Source organism: Fusarium flagelliforme (genome assembly GCF_020744385.1).
Source record: "Fusarium flagelliforme strain FIESC 12 MPI-CAGE-AA-0113 chromosome Unknown B0J16scaffold_8, whole genome shotgun sequence".
Classification (NCBI taxonomy): domain Eukaryota; kingdom Fungi; phylum Ascomycota; class Sordariomycetes; order Hypocreales; family Nectriaceae; genus Fusarium; species Fusarium flagelliforme.
Window position 1 is genome coordinate 646304 of NW_025763510.1, and position 22406 is coordinate 668709.

Genomic DNA, 22406 nt, shown 5'->3' on the forward strand with positions numbered 1-22406 from the left:
CCGAACTTCCAAAATATTAACTATGATATCCGATATATACAGATAAAGAAAAGACAATCGTAGAGTCATTGACCTTTTCTTTCAACTTTGAAGCGTTTGTTTCAGTACTATTAAATTAATGACAAAGAAATGTGAAACAATGCGACAGACCCTCGCTAATCGTGCTGTAACGTTGGCACTAAAATGCCTAAGTCCGGGCGATGGACGCGTACTCTCCAGCAACCTCAATTGATCAACCACCATCAAAAGGCCCTAAACTTTATACTTAAAACCCGTTTTCACACCAACAGATAAACCGGTCGCATTTACCGCTCGAAAAAAGTCATGTTGGTAGGATCCTACGAGTGGATCAATTGTTTGCGTCGCAATCTTACATTTCAATCCTAGTCGCTTGTCTAAGCGATCGCGAGAAATGCGAACGCGAAGCCCGGGGATAAACCAATCGGGGTTTAACTACTTCCCGCCCAGATTTTTATCTTGACGACGCCAAGAGTGAGTCTTTGTCAAGAATATAGAATTTCTATTCAATATAGTAAATTAAATGGATATAACTCTGTTGTATAGAATTGATGAGAAGTTCTTTGTCAGTATTGTAAAAGAGATAAACAAAACGTCATTGTTGAGTCTCATGGAATGATGATAGATCACTACAGCATCAACGCCAAGAATTCGATGCGCACCTCGCTTAGTTGTATGTCTTGGCTCTTACACTGCGCCTCCACTCATCCTTTGCCCCACGGACATGATTCCGTCACTTAATATATGACCCGCACCTCCTGTCTTTCCATCCTCCATCCTCTACGTCTCGTCTCGACTTCAACCGCCGCCATGTCTTCGGAAGGCTACGAACCCCCTAGCTACAAAACCTGCTCCGATGGCGTCTCCGCCCGATGTCCCGTCGAAGCCTCACTCTACGGCGACTACTTCACCCTCGGCGCATGCATTTTCTTCGTCGTGGCGCACGCTCTCGCTCTTATTCCGCAGATCTACTTTGGTATTCGCGCGCGAACATGGTCGTATACAGTATGGCTCGCCATAGGAACCATCTTTGAACTTATCGGATACTGCGGTCGTATTATCATGAGTTCGAATCCTTGGGTATACAACGCTTTCGTCATCCAACTCGTTCTTCTCATCCTGGGCCCTACACTCGTCGCAGCCGCCATCTCCATCACGTTCAAGCATCTCGTTCTTTGGTACGGTCGGGAATACAGTTTCATCAAGCCAGTTCTATATCCCTGGGTTTTCGTCGGTACGGATTTCTTTTCGATTATCATTCAAGCTGCTGGCGGCGGTGTTTCGTCTGCTGCTACGAACGGGGATAATGCGGATCAGAAGCTGCTTGATGTTGGATCTGGCATGCTTGTCGCCGGTGTGGTTTTCCAGATGGCGAATATGGTTTTCTGTGGAGGTTTGATGCTTATTTACATGTGGAGACGACACAAGGCTATCAAGAATGGTGCTGCTGTGAGGGAGGGCGATGAGTCTTCTATGAGTGGAGGAGATGTCAAGGTTATTCGTGCGAGTGACAAGAAGACCAAGATGTTTGTCTGTGCTTTGGCGGTTGCTTATGTTGCTATTATTATCCGTTGCATCTACCGGTAAGTGTCCCTACCTTCTAACTCTATTGTTTTTACTGACATTCCAAAGTATCCCTGAGATGCAAATGGGCTGGGGAAGCACCCTCATGCAAAACGAAACCACATTTCTTATCCTCGACGGAGCCATGATTCTCATCGCTGTATGGACCTTGACGATATTCCACCCTTACTTCTTCTTTCCATTCTTGGGCAAGAAGGGTAAGGTTGCGGCGGATGCTGAGAAGACTCAGACGCAAGCGAACGAGGGACCTGTTATTGGCAGCGCATAGGAGAATGCTGTCAATAAGTTCTTTGATTTTACTTGGAAGAGAGATTGTGCAGAATACCTTTGAGAGATAGATTGTTGATTTCTTATGTTGATATCATTGGATGGACAATAGAATAGCGTGATATAGACTTGGTTTCGATTGCATTGGATGGAAAGGTTGAGCGATTCCTAGATACACTTTGCGAACACATATATGGATTTTATCTCATAATCCCATACTCAGTGTCCTTCAACTGTATCCTCTGACCATGCCCTCTCCCCAGCCCATCTCCTCCTCATCTCCCAAACCGCCAAACAGTCTCTTTGCCCTTGTGACACTTCCGGAGGGAGTCCTGTATAGGATGCGGTCACCCCAACTGACCACACGCAGTCCGAGCGTTGATGGCATCCAGCGCAGCAGACGTGGGGTTCGTTGATATTGAGGCATGCGGGAGATTCGTTGTTCGGGAGGCTTGGTTATGTGATAGGACGGCCTTCGTTGCCGTCAAGAGGTATTCGGGGTCTGCTAGTGACACACCTGGTGGTAAGATGCCCGGCAATGCGTACTCAATAAAACAACACTTTTGTCGAGAGGTATATTATTGGTGGCGTAGACTGTCCGTCGTGTCGTCTGGTTGAGGTGTGTAGCTTGGTACGCCATGTCGAGAACGTCGAACCGGTCGTCACTATAAGAGGAAACCCACAACCCCTAGTGTTCAACTAAAGCCATATTCCATGCCGCTATGGAAAATTCAAAACACCAACTTCGCGACCGGCTACGCAGCTTTCCGTGTCACAATCCGACGCAAAAAAGCCGAGGATCTCAGAACACCTTTCCTTTTCCCCGTACGACGATGGGTCGAGGCGTGAGGTCGTTTTTCAGTATCGAGGTCCGGTAGTCACTTCGTGGAACCTACATCTAGCTGGTGGCTGTTGATCGGTTAGTTCGATATTCATATGGGAAGAGAAGAGGAGTTCAACCTTGATATCCGGTTTGAAGTACTTGGAGAAGCTACCGTATACAGCTACTAGCTTTGTAGCAATGAAATCTGTCTGCTTTAGATATGCGGTGTAGAGTAGAGCGGTTCTAATGACTCAGTTGTTTGAAGTTACGTTTCGAGTTTGGATAATAGTAGATGTCGCTGTATCCATAGCTGTAGCCATCCATCCGAGGGGACAAGGATTGGCTGTAAGGGTTGTGCACGTTGGGCCTTGGGCAGACGTCTTGGGAGTAGGCTGCCACTAGTCGGGCAACCGACCGGTGTCGCGAGGGGTATTCGGTTGAAGTGATACTCTGGATAGCGGCCTCTGTACTTTCCAAGTCCTTTAACTCCGTAATCTTGGCTTCTTCGATAGTTGCGGCAACAACTTCGACAGTGACAGATGGTAAGCGCTTGCTTCTCAGTTCTCTCAGAGTTCGCTCCCAAGGGCGACATACTGAATTTCCCTCTCAACGTGTACTAAGCCGCCAAGAACGGAGTCTGGAGGACACTCGAAATCTTATCCCTCGTGGTAATCGAGAAGAACCTCACCCTTCTCTGTAGTTGTTGACCTTGAGAGCCGGAGTGAAGCGTGCTGAGGGTGGGAATCGTATTTTTCGGAATTTTTGTCATAGTTCCCAAAGGTTAAGTCTTGAGGTGGTGGATCGTTTTGTGCTCGCGAATCTGTAGAACTGAGAGGTAAGTTTAGCTCATGAAGCTCGACTATGAACCACAGTACTAACCGTCGCTGTCTTCAGCTCTGAGTGCACTGTTTCCGAGGCAGTCTCTTTGAAGGCGCGGTAGTGCGAGGTTTTAGCAGGACGCAGACGTTGCCTATGCAGATGGCAGTAATACTTCAATGGCTGTACTGATGGCATAGGAAATGGTGGCTGCCGAGATTGTTGGCAGCTGACTGCCACAAATTGGCTTTCGGGTCGTGCAAATGAGGAGATCAGTGGCTAAGGTCAGAAAGAAATATGAATTTGGAAAAGGTCATTGTTGAGTGTGGTCTAGCAGCAGCAAGCAACTGACTTGGTACTCAGCAAACATACCAAATGCCAGTCGGAGAACAAAGAAGACATGGATAGGTAGGTAGGCAGGTAGGCACTTACTGAAGTCAGACTGACCCACCTAGTCAACTCTCTCCTCTTCCTGGGTGGAGTCAATCAAACCGTAGGAACTTGGGCCCTAACACTACCACACTTTCACAAGCAATAACCGCGTAATTGGTTTAGTGGTAAAATTCTCCGTTGCCATCGGGGAGCCCTGGGTTCGATTCCCAGATTACGCATCTTTAAGTCAAGCTTTCGAGCTTCCCTTTTTGCTTTTCTTTCCATTTTATCTGTGGCCTTACGACAAGATGTGCTGTTGGGAACGAACGTTCGTGAGTGTGATGAAAAATGTGGCTATGGAGACACAACTTGTAACGGTAAAAGGTACCAGTTTTGGCGAACTTTAAAGTCTCCTTCTTGTTTTTAACTAAGGTATCTTTGCTAAATGCTGGTCTACACAACTGGAGACTGAAGCTCTGAAACAAACTAGTGAATGATTCAACGTCCTTGGTGTACTTAGGCTTTGCATTACTGCTCCAACGAGGAGGCTGCTCGAGAATGGCGGAACTTGGAGTCCACAACACCACAAATAAAACCGATAATCCGACAAAAAGAGAGGCGAATGGCTTCGCTGATTCAATGCGTAATCTGGGAATCGAACCCAGGGCTCCCCGATGGCAACGGAGAATTTTACCACTAAACCAATTACGCTTTGTTGAGATAACCGTGCGGTGTTGAGGATCAAGTTCCCACCGTTGGAACAACTCCACTGCGAGAGGAGCTGTACCGCAACTGGCTGTGGGTGGGGTTCTGTATTCTAACTCGTAGAAGAGCTTTAGACCTTCTATGCCACTTTAGACAAGAACTTAGGAGAATCTTCTCTAATTTCCTCAGCCTTGAAGGATAGTCCTCCAGCTACTTTGTTGGAATGCATTCTATGACGAGTTTTCAAGAACATCTAGGGATCTACCTATAGCTCTCTGGACAAGTGAACCAACAACGGGCTGTATGGTAGCTGCTCAGGCTCTGATTTGAGCTCTTTTCGGACATCGTCGACAACAGCGTCGATCACACCTAATGCATTGAGGCTACTGTTGTCACCAAAACCCGGACCAGGCGAGCGAAGAACCTTCTCAGTCCAGTAAGCGTGAAGTCGTTGATACATAGAGCCCTGATAGCGTGAGTGACGTGATCAACCAAAGACAAAAGACGAGTTGGGCACGAGGACACTGGGTATTACAATACCAAAGAATATGCATTTCCTTCCCTATTCTTACAATATATCACAGATCTTGTGAATAACCTCGCTATATGCTTATCCCGCATTATTGTATCCTCTGACTCAGTTACCAACTGAGGCTTGCCTTGCTACAAAAAGAAAACATGAACCCTTCCTTCATCAATTTCAACGCTCGCCACGCAGTGTGGAACCATCAATGCCACTGAAGAGATCTTGCATCTCAGACATGAAACCGGAAAGGACAGGGTTATCAGGCACAGTCTTCATCACAGACCCCTGCCATCCCTGCTCAAAAGCCTTGGTCTCAAAAAACTCCATCTGAAATCCGGCAGCACGAGCCTCAAGCTCTCCAACAAGGTCTCTAACCTTGGTGTCGCCATGGACAAAGTTCCTCATGGCCTTGGCGTTGAGGTAGCGGTAGCAGGCGCAGTACGAGGTACGGTCCACGCTCCAGCCGCCGATGGAGTAGCTGGCGACGACGGCGCCGGGGCTCAGCATGATGGCATGGTTGAGCTCCTGGAATGCTCCGTCAAGGTGGTCTGCGTGGATGGCAGAGTTGAAGCGGAAGGTGAAGCAAACGGAGACTGTCTCGTAGGTGCTGGAGAGAGCGGTCTGTCGGGCCACGGCGTTGGAAGGGTTGAACTTGTAGGTCTCCTTGATGACGGGAGATGAAGTGATGGTCTTCCAGTTGTTGGCGAGAAGAGTTGCCTGAGCAGTGTTTTCAAACTGGTTTTTGCCAGCAAGAGTCTTCCAATCTGCAGATTTGTTAGAGCTAGATCGGCGAAGACGCGTGATATCATGTACCGATGAAGAGCTTGGTCTTGTTAGGAGCGTCATGAACAGAAGCCCACCAGACGGTACCGGTGTGTTCATTCTCAAGATAAACACGGAGGGTGGTAGCAAAGGTCTTTCCGGCCTCGGTGTTCTCATCAGAGAGAGAATCCCGCGCCGAAGGATCCGAGAAGGTGAAAGTGATGACCTCGGTGCCCTCATAAGGAGCAGAGTTGAAAGTTTGATTAGCCATGGTGGAGTTTGTGATTCACGACTCTGGAAACGATCTTCTGTTCTGTTGTTGGAGTGGGGGATACGGTGGAAACTGAAAGATTTGGCGTGGGTACGTGATAGGATTTATCTGTCCATATATCCTTGAAGATGATGACTAACACAACTGATCAGTGCTGTTTACCTGTCAATTTCCGTTGCCCGTGCACACTCACAGACGCGTTGGTGAAGAATTGACCTTATGCTTAGCTATATGTGAAACAGAGCTCATTATAAGGGTATCGGAGCGAAATAATTCAGTCACTTGGTATGAATGTGGACCCACATTTCGGCTATTGATTCTGTCACCCTAACACATGGAAGACAACCTTTTCAATGCCCACTAGCATTATTGCAATGGGATACATAGACAAGGACAATGGATAAATAGGATTTGAATATTCAAGCTATCAAGTAACCCTAGAAGACCTCTCGCATAATCAAGGCTGAGTTAACTTCATAGCGTTGATAATACCCTGTCCGTTCGCCTCGTTTTGGAACCTATTCCACACCTCTTGCTTAGTCTCAGCAGTTGTAGTCATCCAGTAAAAGTTCTTCGAAAAGAGAGCAAGAGCAAACAAAGTGACAGAGTCCGGGTTCTCATTCGCGTAAAGACTTCGGACTTCCTTTGTTCCTTGAACACCGTATCGTTCGCCTCCAGAAGCCGTGCCACCACTCATATCGGCTCTCACTAATGGCGGTTAGTATCTTTACTTGAAGAAGGTAAGAGGGAGTGACTTACTTGCGGGGACCCAAACGTGGAGGAACTCGTGGAAGAGAGTCGTGGTCAATGACTTGAAGTCATCCAGGGACTTTCCGCTTTGGATAGTGAATTCGTCGAGATAAACGTTGTGAAGCTGATAGTTGGCGCAAAGGACGACGTAGGACATGTGGTTCGAATCAGAGCCGTCCCAGCCGGAGCGGTAACCGATTAGGTCTTTGCCTTGCTTGTTGGCTGAGCATTGCAATTGGTCTGGGCCCTGGTTGAGGATTCTGCTCTGATCACTAGGTAGCTCTGCAATAGACATTAGCAAATGCGCCAGAAGAGAAAAAAGGTTCGAGACTTACGCCAGTGAACATCGCCCGTGTTGGGATCGGTTGCGTACATGTATGCATCATCGCACATGATGTACACATTCTGTCTCGAAGAAGCCTTGCTCATGAGCGCAAGAATATCTACAAAAATCAGTATACCAAAAAATCAAGCCAAGATCAACAAGACGTACCCTTGACCGAGTTCCACCGAGGAAACCCGTCTGGATGCTGCACATCAAAGAACGTGTCGTACGTTCCAACGACCCGCAGATACTCCCAAGCATCGCTATCTTTAGTCAAAGCTCCGGAGTCGATGTCGTTCATAGACTGCAAAGCATTGGATGCCATGCCTTCGATCTCTTGCCAGACCTTGTTGACGGCATCGTCGAGTGTGGGCGCGCCGACCTTTCCAGCGAGAGGATCGCAGGTATTTCCGACGGGATCCCAGTGAATTTTGGCAGAAACACTTGTGAGGGACAGAGCTGCGATTGCAGCAGAAAACCAGCGTGTCATGATGAACGTAAAGAGCGACTAAAAGAGTGTGTGAAGACAAACGAGTGAATGGGATAAATGCAATTGGAACGGGACAAAGACAAACAAATGAGGGTAGCAAAAAGATATAGGGAAATCTGGGCATCGCACGGTAAAACATATCCATCGTGTATCGCCCAATCGATCGCATGGGATCTGTAATTGCGATAATCATGAGTTAGATCCTACGCTACGACGCTGAAAGGATTAGTGGAACCTAAACCGTTGAAGGATCAGGAACCCGACTCAGCCCAGTATTCATCTTAACTTGCATAAGCGACCAAATAACCCCGTCACTCTACAAGCAAGTCATCACTACTCTTTTCTGTCAACCTTGATTTTAGTGTCAAGCTTTTCGTGTCAGCCTTAGCAAACGATGAAACGCCCTAAGAACCGAGATCAACTACCGGTAATCTCGGAGAATTACACCTCAGCCTTGGAAATTAATCATGCGATAAGAAGCAAGGTTGAAATCCTTCGCGACTTTGTACAAGATTTGCGAAGATATGATGGCGGGATGGATATAATCAGGGCCCCCGTTGAGCTGTGAGTCTGGGCAACATTCTTTGTCTTTCTTTTCACGCAGTATCTTGCTGCCTTACATTCATTATGAAAAAGTCTTTCGTTTTTGGAGTTCTTACTCCGTTGCTTGTTCTTGCTCAGGATCCTGCGCTGACTCCTGTTGATACTACGACAGGTCTTACTACACAGTTGGACAATGCTGCTGAAGCTACTTCCAACGCGGCAGCTCCCGAGATCAATGTCGATGAGACAACTACCCCTCCAGATGTTGACCTTCCTTTGACTTCTTCAGCGGTTATTATCCAAGTGTCTACCGACTCTGCGGCTCCAGTTGAGCCTACCACCGAGACTCAAGCTCCAGTGTTGCCGTCAACTGAGAACAAGTTCCCTGTCTTCCCAAACACCAAGACAACGCCTCAGGTTGAACCTTCGGTCGATACCGGAGCTCCCACTGTCGAGTCATCAGCCCCATTTGTCCCCGGTACAGAGACCAGCGTTCTGGGTCAGCCCAGCACTGAGACTGGCGCGCCCATCCAACCTCCAACCGACTCTTTCGCACTTCCCGAGTCTTCGACTGAAGCTTCTTTCCCAGCCCCCGTCGACTCTTCAATTGAAACTGGTGCTCCCATCCAACCCTCAACCGATTCAGTTGTTCCCCTTGAACCCTCTACTGAGGCCTCTTTCCAACTTCCCGTTGACTCGACCACGGAGGGACAGCCTCCTACTGAGCCTACGACCCTTACGGAGGTTGCTGAATCTACCACTGAGACTCAGGTTCCTGCTCAACCTAGCAGCGAAACCGCTGTTGAAGCTCTGCCGGAACCAACAACAGCGACTGATGCACCTGTCGAGCCCTCCACCGAGAGTCAAGTTGTCGTTCAGCCTACTACCGAGTCCAATGTCGAGGTCCCTACTGAGCCCATGACCACTTCAAATGCTGACGTTCCCATCGAGCCCACCACTGAGAGTCAAGTGGAAGTCCAACCCACCACTGAGCCTAAGGCTGAGATCCCTACCACTGAGCCTGCCCCCGAATCAACTACTGAAGCTCCCGTTGAGCCCAAGCCCACCACCAAGGCCGAAGATGACTCTGAGCCTTCTCCATCCTCTCCAGACGATGTGGATGACAAGCCCACCGTGACCAAGGCTCCCAGTCCCAGTCAAACCGACGTCGCGCTTCCTCAGAAGACCGACGAAGCAAAGGAGGCCGCGGACCAAGCTTACAAGTCCATGTCTGAGTACACCAAGAACCCTACCAAGGAGAACGCCGAGAAAGCCAAGGATGATACCGACGGCGCCCTAGCATTACTCGGTCTTCTTGGCGCAGGCACTCCTGGCTTTGGAGCGCTTACTGATTCTCTTGGCAAAGCCGCTGGTGTTCTGACTGGAGCTATCTCTACTCCTGGCGCTGCTACAGCTGCGGCTGTGTCGTCTGCTGCTTCTCAGGTTAAGAATGATCTTGATGAGACGAAGAAGGATGATGATAAGGATGACGAGGATGAGGATGAGCAGTCGACCAAGGAAGAAGAAGAGAAGAGCACACAGGTTTCCAGCGCTGAGAAGACCACCGAGGAAGTTTCCACTACTGCTCATGAGACTTCAACAGCTGCCGAGACCACTACTGCTGAAGCATCTACCACGACTGAGATCGCATCTTCTACCGAGACTACCGAGACGGCTACTACTACCGGCACTATGGAGCCCGGTCCTTCGGTATACTACGAATACTTTGAGGATTCTGGTTCGGGCGATGTTGTCGAGGAGCTCAATGAGGCTCAGGTTCCTGAGCTGGGATGTATGTCTGTGTTTACGCTTCCTATGCCCAAGTGTGCTTTGATGACAGGTGGTACTGATGCGTCTACTACGGAGACGGCCACTTCTGAGGTGTTTACAACTGAGACAAGTAGCTCTGAGACGACTACCGAGTCAGAGACTCACACGACCGAGGAGACGAGCGCTGAGCAGACGAGCACCGCTGAGGAAACAACCACTACCGCCATGATCTCGTTCCCCAGCACTCTCGTTACCAAGACACGCGACGAGACATCCGACACCACAACTCAAGACTCAACCACGGACGAGTCCACAAGTGACCGCAGCACTACAGACTTCACGTCTTTCACAAGCACCGGCTTCACAACCACCACCACCTCCGAACCTCCCCGTGATTACCCCTGCGTCATCTACGGCGGTCCCCGTGTCGAAGAACCCTACTGCCAATGCTCAACCACAACCAACGACAAACAATTCGTCGCAACCGCGCCTCTCATCTCCGGTGCCTGCGCCGCTTACACAACCTACCCCTCTCCCATCCCAACAACAACCGCAGCCCCAGTAACCCAAGCTCCCATCGCCGAGCCCTACACCGAGACAATTGACGGTACTGTACTTGAGTATCCTTCTCGAACATACGAGTACTTCCGCGTCTACAAGTCCATCTCAGCAACGGTGACACATGGCGTTGGTGAAGCTACCACGTTGGAAACACCTCTTCCCACCGAGACTGAGGCGAATAACAAGGGCTCAGGCCAATGTCATAGCATTGACGATGCTTGTGAGCGGGCTTATAACCAGTTCGAAGATGATGTTGTCTACACAGACTATGTTTCTCGCTACGCCAGGATTAAGAGCGGGATCATCGTTCTTGCTTCTTTTGGTCAGGCCGGATGTACTGTGCAGTGGAAGTGTGACGACTATGGTATTGGAATGAAGGGTAGGGATATCAAGGATGCGATTCAGTACATGAAGGATAATGATGGGGTTAACAAGTGTGGTACGGCTTATTTGTCGAATACTTGTCAGGTTACGATGAATTATTGTACGAACTGTCATCATGATGGTTAGTTATAGATAGCTTATAGCTACAATTGGTAATGACCTGTGGTCAATTCTTTCATAGAGTTCTTCATCGCACAGTCTTCTACGAAGTTCAATCAGTCAACTCCGTATCGAGGCATGAGTTGTAGGCTAACATAGAGTTCCAGGATATAGCCCGGATGATCTGATATCCTATCAGGAAAGTGCTGCAGTCATGATCATGTAAATCTCTCTCCTCATTGAGTAGAGGTTTAAATTGGCTGACCTCGATGATACTGTACCTGCATGCAGAGCCCGCTTACCGCCAAGTTCTAACAGCTGAAACATTACTAACCTACACAGTCATCCAATGCCTTGGTTAAATCGGCATTTCACATCTTGGCAGCTGTGGTCGCCGCTTATCTGCAATTAAACTAGTGGAGCCCGATGTAAGCTGTCGATCCTAGGGCTGAGGGTCATGGTTTCAAGAGAACGCTAGAGAGACGGCGTTCAGTGCCGGTACTTCTGGACATGCGGCGAAGAATTGACTGATGAGTCTACTGTTATTCGGTAAGACAATAGAATTGACATGTTTATTGGCCTGAGGTATGTAGAGATATGCTGTCGAATAGACGTTTTGGATTCATGTAGACTTTTCCTTTTTTTTCTTCTCCGGCGATCAAGACGTTCAGCTTACTTTACCAATTTCGCTTGATCTGTGGCTGGTGCGTATGTGGATACTACTGGCCATAGCAGATGAACTGCATGATTATATTCGTTCCTTTCATGGAATATGGAACTTCAGCTTCGGCCTTCACGATGATTGCTTGCTTGGCGTCTTACAAGATGAGATGATCCTTCCATGAAACGATTCAAACGACAGGGGCATCAACAGTTGAACTCCAACTATAAAGGTCAGTCTGAAGCCCTCCGAATCAACGTCACTCTCAACATCAACCACATTCACTCACTCAACCATCAATCACACTCATTCAGTCTCTGACACTCGTTCATAAACATCATTCAAAATGCTTCTCAAGAACGTCCTCACCACTACCCTCTTCCTGGCCCTCGCACAAGCCAGCCCAGCCAAGCGAGACGACAACAAGTTCCCCGTCTGTGACGACACTTCCAAGACCTACGAAGGCCCTTTCACCGATGGCTCAGGAACCTACGTCGCCTCCGACAGAATCACCCGCCCCTACAAGTTCCCCCGAGTCCGAAAGTGCTGGTACGACTACTTCGTCCTCGAGACTTCCGTCGAGCACACCCCATGGCAGAAAGCCACCGGTGACATCTACTGCACCGGTACACAGACCTGCTCCGCCACAAAGCTTGTCGGAAAGGAAGTCTGTCAGGAACGATCCAACGCCATCAGTGCCAGCATTGGTGCTGAGCTTGAGGGCATCAGCCTCGGTCTGAGCTTTGAGACTACTGAGTCTGAGTCTAAGTGTGTCTCGGCTCAGGACCTTACGGCTTGTATTTGGGACGATAAGGCTTGCCATACTGTTTGGACCCAGCAGCAGGTCATGCGCCAGAAGGGATATCGCCGCCAGCGATGTAACTGGGGTAATGGAGACGAAACCCAGTGCATGGACAACTGGGAGCAGACTACTCCCTCTGACTTTATTGACTACGGTTGTGGTTCTCAGTGCACTGACACTAATGAGTGCGGAAACACCGACGGCACGCCTTGCTCCAAGTAAGACCTCGTCTGTCTGTTTGGGGGAGATTTCGAGTAACAGGTTTCTTTTCTTTTCTTCTTATCGCCTTGAGCTTGTTTACATGCTCGTGTATCTTAGATGATTATTTACTGAGTGGTCTTTGGAGGGTTTTGGAGTCATGTATTAATCTAACACCTATTTACAACACGCAACTATCCATCTTATTGATAATAGCCAGTATGTTTACTCCTGCGGATCAATACAATCTTAAAAATACACTACCTGTAAAGTCCTCTTATTTTGTCAAAAAGCCTAGTACGCTTACTTGTCCTGAAGCGTTTCGGCCGCTCTCGTGGAAAACCAGGAGAGAAACCCGGTGATATGCACAGGTGCAAGTCGTTCCCAAGTGCTTCATTCTCGCCATCCTCCACCAGGGTAGCCAATCTAGACACGATTGTGCCGTCGTCGGAACCCGATCTGACGACGGTACGGCCGAACCGTTGGGCGAAACGGTCTGATTGTTCCTTGGATCTAAAGATCCAGGCTATCAGTGTCGTCACGTTAAAGACCTTGTACTCGGACCCGCCAGTGTCCTCTGCGTATCCAGCTATCATTTCTTCGTCAAGTATCAGTCCTTCTGTCTTGGAGAGAAGGGCGACATGGGTAGAATCGTTAGCGACTCCCCCAATTCTTCTATATTCTTTGAGAAAGGTTTCTTTAATCAGCGACGCAGGATATGCTACGTCGGATATCAGCTGCAGGGTCACGCGCGACCGGTCAGAGGCTAGGATGGTGAGATTGAACGTCCTAACCCAGGGCCCGGGCGCGAAACGATTGGGACGAAAAGAGACGCAACGGAGACTGGAATTGCTCTCAACATCATAGTCCTTCATGGTTGCGTTAGTGTCAGTCAGGACCATGTTGCCATGCATGAGACCGAAGTCGGCACGATCCAGCCCCAGTCTTCGAAGAATCGAGTCTCGGACCTCAGCTACCGTATCGTTTAGGTCGATACCAACTACAAGCTTATCAAAATTCTTGATTGGCAAGCCGGTAATAAAGATCTGAACAAAGTCTGTACCGACGAGCGTCTCAGAGAGAGAAGCGCAGGTCCAAAGGGTGGTCGTCATGGACTCTTGGCCGAGATACGAGCTGACCTGAATACTGGGGTCATTCCTCTGAACTGCTTCGGTGAAGATGGACGCCGCCTCAGCTAAATACCTCTTTGTGGACCACTCTAGGTCAGCAGATATTGTGCTCCGGTCTATGGCGTGGTGTGGCGGAGCTTTGGGTAGACGCTCTGCCCTTTCATTCTCCAGGTTTTGAAGTAGAGTGGTCATTTGCTCTTTCAAAGTGTTGAAAACCTCCTGAGTGATTTGAGTCTGATATCTGATCTTGAGTTAGTCTGAATGTATCAAGCTAGACAAAAAGTACGTACAGATAGGCCATCGAAATGACAATGTTGAGACTTATCTTTTGAAATGTCAAAACCTGTCGGTATTCTTCAACCCCGATCTTCGACATGACAGTCGATTCTGCAGCCTTGGGATCAGGGCTTTGGACGTTCAAACTGTCGATCCTTCCCAAAATCTCAGCGATAGTGGTGTGACATGTCTCGAGTAAGGACTTGGTATTCTCTGATCCCGTTGCCCAGATAACGCTATCGCGTGTATCGGGATTTCCCAGAGAAGCCTTGATTGTGCCCAGGGTCTGATAGATCTCTTGCGGCATATAGGCGATATCCAACAGTTGCTCTCCAACATGCTTGTCTGTTGATAGAACTCCATGAAGGTTCCTACATGCTGCCTCTGCCTTAGATATGACGGCCTTCAAGTTGCTCATTTCTCGCACCATGTTTTCGGGAAGTTCTGCATATACTGTCAGCAAGCCGAACTCTATAGGCGATAGGTATTCTATCATAACGAGTAACGAGGTATACCCACCAAAGCTGATCACATCTCCGACGTGAGCTCGACCGTTGCCGGATATCTCAATTTTGTTCCCTTGAGGGGGCAGCACGATCTTGGCCGAAGTGGGTGGGTCTGCAGGCGCTTCCATTGTCTCTATAATGACTAGGCGGGGTGCAGCGAACGGCCTGATATGGAAATGCCTCTATCCAAAACTTCAGGTCTTTCCCTCACCTCAACCCTGGGGCGTTACTGTCGTCGTTGATATAGTCTTGAGGCCGCCCTGCGACATGCCTTGCCAGAAATAACAATCCAGATAGGGGCGGTGTTTGAGCATAGCCCAGTTGGCGCCGCCTCAGCCGCAGCCGAAATGTACGGACCTCAAGAACCGTGAGGAGTGTGTGGCTGCCAAGTCTCGAGGTCATCCCGTATCTGTCTTGGCTCACAGGTTTCTACTCGTCGGTTTGCCGGTGCCGCCTCTTGGGGCGCTAAACCTTTTCGAGCAAGTCAGCGCTTCAATTCCTTGAGTGTATAAAAGGGAACGCAGCTCCAATCGATAAACGATGGTCAGCAAGTGAGGGAACATTTATTAGAGTCTCATCGAATGCCCAGTCCAATGCTTGTCTTATTATCTTCTCAGAATTACCATCCCATCATAATGATGGAGGCCCTTTCTTATACATAGCCTCTGTCTCTGGTGTGAAAACACTCTCGTAAGTCATCGCCAAGTACTCTCAACCCCGTCGTTGCATGTCTATTCCAACGTGAAACTTTGAACAACCGATGACTCAACTACCTGGTATCAGGCAGTGACTCAATAAGCTCAATTGTCTTGAGATCCACAATCGCCGCTGCGTATCGCTCAGACATAGCAAACACCCTCTCCTTAGGCTGCAAATCATACGGCGTCAAAATCCAACCCATTCCCGACATCATCGACTTGCGATACTCCCTGAAAACAACTGGATCATTAATATCAAGTTTGGGACCACCGAACCTCCACAAGTAGTCAAGGTAATGGTGAATTATAGGTATCTCGTGCCGTTTTCGGTCTGCCACCGACAGACCGCCGACGATGAAGTAACTAAGATCATGGAACGGTGAGCCGATATGAAAGGTCTGCCAGTCGAGGAACTTTGGGTTGCCGTCTCCGTCAATATACGTGTTTCCGGTGTGAGGATCGCCGTGGATGAGACACTGGAAGTCGGGGTTCTTGGTGCGGAAGTGCTTCTTCATTGCGGATACGGTGCGAAGGCGGGAGAATCTGATGATCTCAGGCAAAGGAGGTCGATCTTCACCTTGAGTCATGTTATACCACAACTTGGCAAGACCCATGATCATACCCTCATACGAAGGCTTAATCCAAGGGTAGTCGTTGGTTGTATAGCCCCAAGTACTAGCGTGCAACCCAGCGAGTTGTTCGACGCCAAGCATGACCATCTCAACAGACCATGTATGCTCAGGATTTCCAAACTCGTATTCCTGAAGAGCCAAGTCGTCCATGATGATGATACCCTGTTCTTCTTCCCATCCTGACCACCAGACTTTGGGAACCGATATGAAATTCAGCTTTTCGGCGACGAGGGAGAAGAAGCGTGCTTCGGTTTTGTACGCGGCGGCGAGGAGGTTCTTAAGCCCCTGATCAGCCATCATGGCGGGGTTGAAACCGCCTTTCACACAAATGTGCTTTGGTCGAAGCACAGTACTCTCTTCTTCTTCGTATTCGATGGTGAAGAAGAGCTTGCTAGCTGTAGCGTTGAGAATGCTTTGGGTGCGTATGAGTGTTTTGATCCTGTGGCCTAAGGCCTTCTCAAGCCACTCAGGAGTGATTCCATCGGGGGTGGTTGGGTAAGGATGCATCCCGCAACTGAATGAAGAAAAGTTAGTTCTGGAGAAGTGATAGAGTTCGGTGTAGAGGTTCTTATGTACCCTTTGGGTATCGCGCTCCATATATCGCCGGAGAAAAGGGCATGGCCAGACATGGTTGAAACCCACAAGGATGCAGGGTCCCTGGATGTGTGGATGTAAAGTTGTTGGTTCCTAAATCCCTCAGTAAAATTCACGTCGTATGTTACAAGGTTACAGAACCCACTTACCTTCTCTGACGGTGGCCGGGGAGCATGCCTGAGAAATTCAGGCCGCGGATACAGTAGCGAAGACGATACCATGCAGATGCTGTTGGTTTGGCCCCTGTTTTGCTCGGGTGACCCACAGAAGCCAGGGGAGTCCCTGCAGAAGCTACAGGTGTACCCTTACCAACTGTTGGCCAGTTCCTACAGGTGTCGAGATTTAGATCTGTTGGTCTTTGTCAGATCTTTAAATGCAAGTCTTACTTGAACCTGGCAGAAGACTATCAAGATCAAACAGCAAAAACGTCGCAAGCAACTCAACTCATCTACGCTATACAAACTCCGGCTATTCGTCTCCTGCTTCCCTTTCCCAAGGCTCTTGACTTCGATCCAACATGGTTACTTTAGATACCTAGTATGGTCTAGTTGTTTCTTGTTTGGTTGTTGACATTCTTGCCGTTAGCTTTGAGCTTCTGGCAAGGAATGGGAATAGGCATATTACCTATGATGATATCCTAAAGTGCTTGTCAATTGTACATTCGAGGTTTTTTACATTGCTTCATTCTTTATTGACGATATACAGGTCCTCCTTTGTATCTTCTGCGCAGTGGACATTGTGGCAATGGAATATGGCGTCGAGGTAACGGTGATGGAACCAATTCGCTATGTTGTCATAGTGTTCATGGTATTATCTGGTCACTATTTCCGAATCTTTATCTGCTAACTTCCTTGCAGTTCTTTACTCACGCCCATCGCCTACGTCCTGACGACCAAGATCCCGAAGCTGAGATAGACTAGCCCTCTTCCGACTTGAAAGCGACACAGATGTGAGAACCGTCCGAACAATTCTCGTCATAATTCAGGGAATAGGGGCAATGCTTTCTTAGGGTCATATACGAAATGTTAGAAGATGAATACTCTAAATTTCAAATGAAAAATGAACCAAGTAATTGTCCTCTTCCTTAACTGGCAAATCTTTATACTCCCTACTCTTTCGTTGTATTAAGCCAGTCAAACGTATTCAGCAACTCAAACTTGAAGTTCAAACGCCCTGCCAACCCAGAACTGAAATGCTCCAACGACCCAACTTCACTCCACGGATCATTGAGATGATAGTCCAACACGCGCTGTATAACAGTCTTGCAGCTCGCACAAAGATCCCCATTGGGTGCTGAAGGATGTACCCAGTCCAAGAAGCCCACCAGTAGACTAAGCTTCTGGACGATACTTGATCGGCTTAGACGACTGTCCTTGGGATGGCGGCCTTGGAAGGTTGGCCGGAGAAGTTCTTGGCAGAGAATACCACCACCAGGCACAGCGAAAGCCATTAACTAGAGATTGTTAGAAAGCTTACATGGGAACAAGCCAGAACACTTACTATCCACTCGAAGTCCCTTCGAATATCTCTGAACTTGTCCTTATGCGTCCAGAACAACAACGTAAGAGAAATCATCTCAAACGAGACAACAAGAACATCGCCCTCATCCGCAGCTCCATACTGCAACAGCAACCTCTCTAGCAGAAACATATTCTGCAGATGCGTCAGGCGCGCAAAGATCCTCATTGGAATCGCATTACTCTCGATGTGAGGATCTGAGAAGTTCTTTTCGTGCGATAAAGGTTCGGGCTGCGGGAGCGGGAGATCGTATGGGTCGGAGGGATCGTAGATAAGTTGTTTAGGGAACTGTGCTATGGTGTTAAGCTCGCGGTATTTGAGGTCCCTTGGGAGGTCAGTACGGGATAAGAGAGAAGAGGATAGACATACCGTAGTGTTTCCAAGGTTGTGTTTGAGTCGGATCCCAGAGTTATGCCGAGGATTTCGTTAAGTATCACAGAGACTTGGTATCCGGCTCGGCAGATACTAGAAGGGTAAACGCCCCCATGAGTATTCCAGCCGAGGGAATTCAACTGAGATGCAGCACGTTCGAGAGCTGAACCACCAGCTAGAAGATCCTCGTCGCTTAAATCCAACGGCGGCTGTGTTGTGCAAAAGCGAGGATCAAGTAACGGCGGCCGGCCCGTGAACGCAACGATAGCTTGATCGATGTTATAGATCCGTGCAAAGAGACGTCGTTTGTGCTCACTCGACAGCGAAGGCTTATATGGTACAACGTTCTTCTCTGTATGGACTCCGAGATAGGTCATCATGGTAACGGCTTCTCCATGACAAGTCCAAACTGCCAGACCTACACTTCACGTCAGTACCTCGCCATCGACAAGACTCGAGAGACTTACTCGCGTCTCCAATTATCATAGATTCCATGATAGTCTTCTGGTGTACAAGATCAAGAATGATGACATTCGCAAGAGTAAAGTACCGCGCCATAGCAATACTCTGCCTCACAAATGCAAGGGCTTCTTTGTTCGATGTCCCGCTTTCCAAGATATGGAGTTCACTTCTTTCAACAGGCTCGAAAGAACCAGGAATGCGTCTCAGCACGCTCCATAGTAAGGCGATAGACTCCCATCGCAGGTTTTGACCGCAAAGCTGGTCAACCCATTCTTGGCTATCCTCGGTATCTCGGAAGGGGTTTAAAGTGTTATTGCACACTTTCTCAGCAATAAGTTCGAGATTCACCTTATCGTGGTCTAGATGTGATCCGAACGTCGATTCTAGTGATCTGATAATCGCAGGAACCGTGAGGTTTGACCAAAGTCTATTCTCGTATTTCGTTTTCTGAGCCACGAGACGATCGTAACAAGGACCAAAAACGCATCCTAGCAAGGCGAGAGACGTTTGTCGAATATTCGGCGGGAGATCCTGAAACTTGATGGTGCCGGTGGATTGTGAGTCTGAGGTGCTTTGGTTTTCAGAGTTGATGCTGGATGCATCGAGTTTGGACAGGTAATTCTTTGTCTCTTCAAAGATTTCGGTATGGCCTGTTACACCGAAGAATGCGGGTTTGGCTGGTGGGCTGCCAATGGACATGCAATCATGTGGTTTGTCGGGCGTACCAATGTAATCACCGACAAAGTCAGGCGGCGCCATTATTGATTCTTTCGAGGTAGGCAACCCTCCATGGGTACAAATGAAGAATGGTAAAATTGGTTATATAACAAATTGTCTTATTGAATATGTATATATGCTATAAGAGTCATTTCATGACTCGTTAAACTAGTCAGTCACTCTGAGAGAATTCACGATCTGACACATGACGTCTGCGGGATCGGACATGCTTTGTCACGCTAGTTGCAGTTACCCGACATATGATTCTAACAGAACAACAGAACTACCAACCACAAAAAAAACATAGTCTGTTTGGTCTTAGATCAAAACAACAAAAACATACAACAGCGGGGATTCGCTGGTCGTCACCGACCCAACTACTAATCCGCCCCTTGCCAGCTTATCTATGGGAGAGCGGACGGGATCCCGAGTTCTCTGGTAGGTATGGTCGTATGTACTAGACTCACGCGATATTGTTGATTGCATGGATTTGCCTCTCGTACCCCAATGTGCAAGGGTGTTGCTTTTGTGGTGTGTGGGATTATTCTTTTCTAGTATGAATCTTGAATTGATATCTCACTTGAGATTGGTCAAACTTACAAAGCTAAAAAGAAAGAAAAGAAAAGAGAAAAAAAAGAACAAAAAAGAACAAAAAAAAACACTTAGGTGCAGCAATATCAACTTGATGGTGCACTTGAACAATACTCTGACTTAAGAACTCAGTATCTCTAATCCCATGCGAAAGGGATTAGTTCTCATCATCGTTCTAGCCACACTTCCCCCTGATGCTCGCTAAAACGAACCCTACTTGTTACGAATTATTGGTTTGCAAGGAACCACTACCTGATGTAAAGCGGAAAGGTTTCGTTTTCGATTTTGGGTCGTGCTCCGCATTTTTAGAATCCCTGCCTGCGCAAAGCTTGCCTCAGGCATTCAAACCTGGTACCATTACGCCACATACCTACTGCACGTGTCACAGCCTTGTGGCTGCTGCGCCCTCGTCCCCCGACGTTAAGGAAGGAATCACCAACACAGAAATGCAGCTCACATCCCACCTTCCCTTCATCCCACGATACGTGGATAGTTATATAATCCAAATAAGCACGCTTTTCAGCATACCCGATGATGTAACCCTACTTGTTACGAGCTGAGGCCTAAGGGTCGCTATTGCTAACAACCGTGGTTTGCAAGGTGCCACTACTGAGGGAGACTGCTTGTGGAAGTTGGTGTTTAGGGGAGCAGCCAGAGTGTCCGGTGACGGCCTCACTTTTTACTGACTTAAACAAAGTCTTCTTATTGTGGAATGATGAATTGTGTTGGCTTTTGTTTTGCTATCATGTTAATGGAGTCATCGTGAAGTACTTGCGTGGTACCTCCAAACGTCGCGAAGGTACATGTGCCTTATTCCTTCCGAGTAGCTCAGTTGTCAGGATTTTCTCTCCTGGAGAATGGATTCTGGCTCAGAGACACTATTCAATTTCCAGAGAAGTTCTCCAGAAGCTCACATAAGCCCAGATCTCCTCCCTCAGGAAAAGGCAGTATTTAAGAAGATACGGGTCTTCCCAGACAGACGGAACATTTTGGTAAATTTCTGACCAAGTACCATCTTATATGCATGATGGACATTAAGTACCTTCAATCGTACCCACAAAGGGCAGTGGAGTAAGTACTTCTTATCTGCGACCGCAATACTTGCTTACTCAAAAGTGTTGTTTTATCAAGTACGCAATGCCGGGCTTCTTATCACCAGATGTGTCACTAGCAAACCCTGAGTAGTTTCATCTGGGCAGAAAGATTGGCAACGTTGCCATCAGCATGATTGGAGCAGAATGACACCAATGCTGCAACCTGGTGTTTCTATTATGCGTTTTGGGATACTGTTTTCTCCATGGTGTAGTCGACAAAGTTAACACTTTTCATCGCACTGATACTGGATGGAAACCTCGTGACAGGTACCACCAGAAGTCGTCCTTCTTCCAGGGTGTCAGGAGTCAAGCTCTCCACAGCCATCATCGCCATTATCATCACACAATGGTAGTCACAATCGGAATGATCGCCCTTGGCTACAACCCTCAATCCCCTAACCACGTTTGCGTCTGTAGGCAGTTGACTGGATGAGTTGACCTACCTACTGCCCTTGAATGTGGTCGGACAAATGAGGGTCTCATAGATGTCCTGTTGGATAGTATCGTGATCAAGGCTGGCTGTTTTCCCTTGTTATTACCATTGTGTGTTGTTGTTGATCTTGATGGGTGGTGATATCTCCGCGATGAGATGTAAGGTTTTAGCGGACTAAGTAGGTAGCTATCTCAAAGTATAATTTATCATTTGCATTGAGTAGCCTGCGATGTAGAGCAGACGATTACAGAATGTCTTGCGGCATCGAACTTGCAGTTCACCCAATAAACAAAACTCAGGTGAGGGACTGACTTACAACGGAAAGCCGCCTTCGTGAAATCGGGAATTAGTCCTGCAAACCTTCTTTCAATTTTCCCAGACGTCAATAAGGTTCAGAGAAAAGCTAAACATCATCTAGGTCTACGTCCAGAAGTGGGGAAAAAAGAAAGCAAGAAACGCAAGTCACAAGGGCGCAAAAGCATAGAGAACCCAAGGCAAATAGTACGAAAGCTTTGCCAGGCCACAAGGCGACTAAAGTTTGACCTCTCTACCAATAAGCTCTCAAGCAGCTTACATAACTCCGTAACAAGCCTTTAGATTCGTTCAGGTTAAGTTTTTCCCAACCGAATTGACATTTTTCTGAAACCCTCTCAACT

The 22406-nt window shown here is 48.0% G+C and overlaps 8 protein-coding genes and 2 non-coding genes across 10 annotated transcripts; 4 read left to right on the forward strand and 6 right to left on the reverse strand.

Annotated features, from left to right (window-relative positions):
• Window positions 1-828: 828 nt before the first annotated feature.
• B0J16DRAFT_358578 (RTA1 like protein-domain-containing protein) lies at window positions 829-1870 on the forward strand (the record flags this gene model as incomplete). Its single annotated transcript, XM_046129596.1, has 2 exons — window positions 829-1601; window positions 1651-1870. 2 exons carry the CDS (start codon window positions 829-831, stop codon window positions 1868-1870), a joined length of 993 nt encoding a protein of 330 aa, XP_045977691.1.
• Window positions 1871-4048: 2178 nt separating this feature from the next.
• B0J16DRAFT_t315 lies at window positions 4049-4119 on the forward strand. Its single transcript has one exon. It is a non-coding gene; the product is annotated as a tRNA-Gly (tRNA).
• A 401-nt stretch (window positions 4120-4520) lies between these two features.
• B0J16DRAFT_t331 lies at window positions 4521-4591 on the reverse strand. The gene has a single exon. It is a non-coding gene; the product is annotated as a tRNA-Gly (tRNA).
• Window positions 4592-5145: 554 nt separating this feature from the next.
• Window positions 5146-6228, reverse strand: B0J16DRAFT_349932 (uncharacterized protein). The gene is made up of 2 exons (XM_046128986.1): window positions 5925-6228; window positions 5146-5875 (listed from the first exon to the last, which is right to left on the reverse strand). Exons 1-2 carry the CDS (start codon window positions 6142-6144, stop codon window positions 5286-5288), a joined length of 810 nt encoding a protein of 269 aa, XP_045977692.1. The 5' UTR covers window positions 6145-6228; the 3' UTR covers window positions 5146-5285.
• Window positions 6229-6483: 255 nt separating this feature from the next.
• On the reverse strand, window positions 6484-7788 carry B0J16DRAFT_349933 (uncharacterized protein). The gene is made up of 4 exons (XM_046128987.1): window positions 7388-7788; window positions 7230-7337; window positions 6904-7176; window positions 6484-6852 (listed from the first exon to the last, which is right to left on the reverse strand). Exons 1-4 carry the CDS (start codon window positions 7707-7709, stop codon window positions 6602-6604), a joined length of 954 nt encoding a protein of 317 aa, XP_045977693.1. The 5' UTR covers window positions 7710-7788; the 3' UTR covers window positions 6484-6601.
• Window positions 7789-12073: 4285 nt separating this feature from the next.
• On the forward strand, window positions 12074-12751 carry B0J16DRAFT_405769 (uncharacterized protein; the record flags this gene model as incomplete). Its single annotated transcript, XM_046132916.1, has 1 exon — window positions 12074-12751. One exon carries the CDS (start codon window positions 12074-12076, stop codon window positions 12749-12751), a length of 678 nt encoding a protein of 225 aa, XP_045977694.1.
• Window positions 12752-12876: 125 nt separating this feature from the next.
• B0J16DRAFT_418661 (uncharacterized protein) lies at window positions 12877-15014 on the reverse strand. Its single transcript, XM_046133785.1, has 3 exons — window positions 14653-15014; window positions 14148-14577; window positions 12877-14098 (listed from the first exon to the last, which is right to left on the reverse strand). The coding sequence occupies exons 1-3, from the start codon at window positions 14765-14767 to the stop codon at window positions 12988-12990; spliced, it is 1656 nt and encodes a 551-aa protein (XP_045977695.1). The 5' UTR covers window positions 14768-15014; the 3' UTR covers window positions 12877-12987.
• A 190-nt stretch (window positions 15015-15204) lies between these two features.
• Window positions 15205-16598, reverse strand: B0J16DRAFT_405770 (kinase-like domain-containing protein; the record flags this gene model as incomplete). Its single annotated transcript, XM_046132917.1, has 2 exons — window positions 15205-16483; window positions 16546-16598. 2 exons carry the CDS (start codon window positions 16596-16598, stop codon window positions 15409-15411), a joined length of 1128 nt encoding a protein of 375 aa, XP_045977696.1. The 3' UTR covers window positions 15205-15408.
• A 1024-nt stretch (window positions 16599-17622) lies between these two features.
• Window positions 17623-19819, reverse strand: B0J16DRAFT_349940 (uncharacterized protein). The gene is made up of 4 exons (XM_046128988.1): window positions 18921-19819; window positions 18451-18871; window positions 18064-18406; window positions 17623-18016 (listed from the first exon to the last, which is right to left on the reverse strand). Exons 1-4 carry the CDS (start codon window positions 19672-19674, stop codon window positions 17672-17674), a joined length of 1863 nt encoding a protein of 620 aa, XP_045977697.1. The 5' UTR covers window positions 19675-19819; the 3' UTR covers window positions 17623-17671.
• Window positions 19820-20045: 226 nt separating this feature from the next.
• B0J16DRAFT_349941 (uncharacterized protein) lies at window positions 20046-20633 on the forward strand. The gene has a single exon (XM_046128989.1). The coding sequence runs from the start codon at window positions 20117-20119 to the stop codon at window positions 20345-20347; it is 231 nt and encodes a 76-aa protein (XP_045977698.1). The 5' UTR covers window positions 20046-20116; the 3' UTR covers window positions 20348-20633.
• Window positions 20634-22406: the final 1773 nt, after the last annotated feature.

Coding starts and splice junctions, on each gene's coding strand:
- B0J16DRAFT_349932 (XM_046128986.1), bottom strand. CDS start 6,144: ATGGCTAATCAAACTTTCAACTCTGCTCCTTATGAGGGCACCGAGGTC. Junction 5,876..5,924: donor CAAGACCAAGCTCTTCATCG/GTACATGATATC, acceptor ACAAATCTGCAG/ATTGGAAGACTCTTGCTGGC.
- B0J16DRAFT_349933 (XM_046128987.1), bottom strand. CDS start 7,709: ATGACACGCTGGTTTTCTGCTGCAATCGCAGCTCTGTCCCTCACAAGT. Junction 7,338..7,387: donor TCGGTGGAACTCGGTCAAGG/GTACGTCTTGTT, acceptor TGATTTTTGTAG/ATATTCTTGCGCTCATGAGC. Junction 6,853..6,903: donor CCACGTTTGGGTCCCCGCAA/GTAAGTCACTCC, acceptor AACCGCCATTAG/TGAGAGCCGATATGAGTGGT.
- B0J16DRAFT_418661 (XM_046133785.1), bottom strand. CDS start 14,767: ATGGAAGCGCCTGCAGACCCACCCACTTCGGCCAAGATCGTGCTGCCC. Junction 14,578..14,652: donor CGGAGATGTGATCAGCTTTG/GTGGGTATACCT, acceptor CAGTATATGCAG/AACTTCCCGAAAACATGGTG. Junction 14,099..14,147: donor GTCATTTCGATGGCCTATCT/GTACGTACTTTT, acceptor ACTCAAGATCAG/ATATCAGACTCAAATCACTC.
- B0J16DRAFT_349940 (XM_046128988.1), bottom strand. CDS start 19,674: ATGGCGCCGCCTGACTTTGTCGGTGATTACATTGGTACGCCCGACAAA. Junction 18,872..18,920: donor TATGATAATTGGAGACGCGA/GTAAGTCTCTCG, acceptor CGTGAAGTGTAG/GTCTGGCAGTTTGGACTTGT. Junction 18,017..18,063: donor GAAGGGACTTCGAGTGGATA/GTAAGTGTTCTG, acceptor AACAATCTCTAG/TTAATGGCTTTCGCTGTGCC.
- B0J16DRAFT_349941 (XM_046128989.1), top strand. CDS start 20,117: ATGGATTTGCCTCTCGTACCCCAATGTGCAAGGGTGTTGCTTTTGTGG.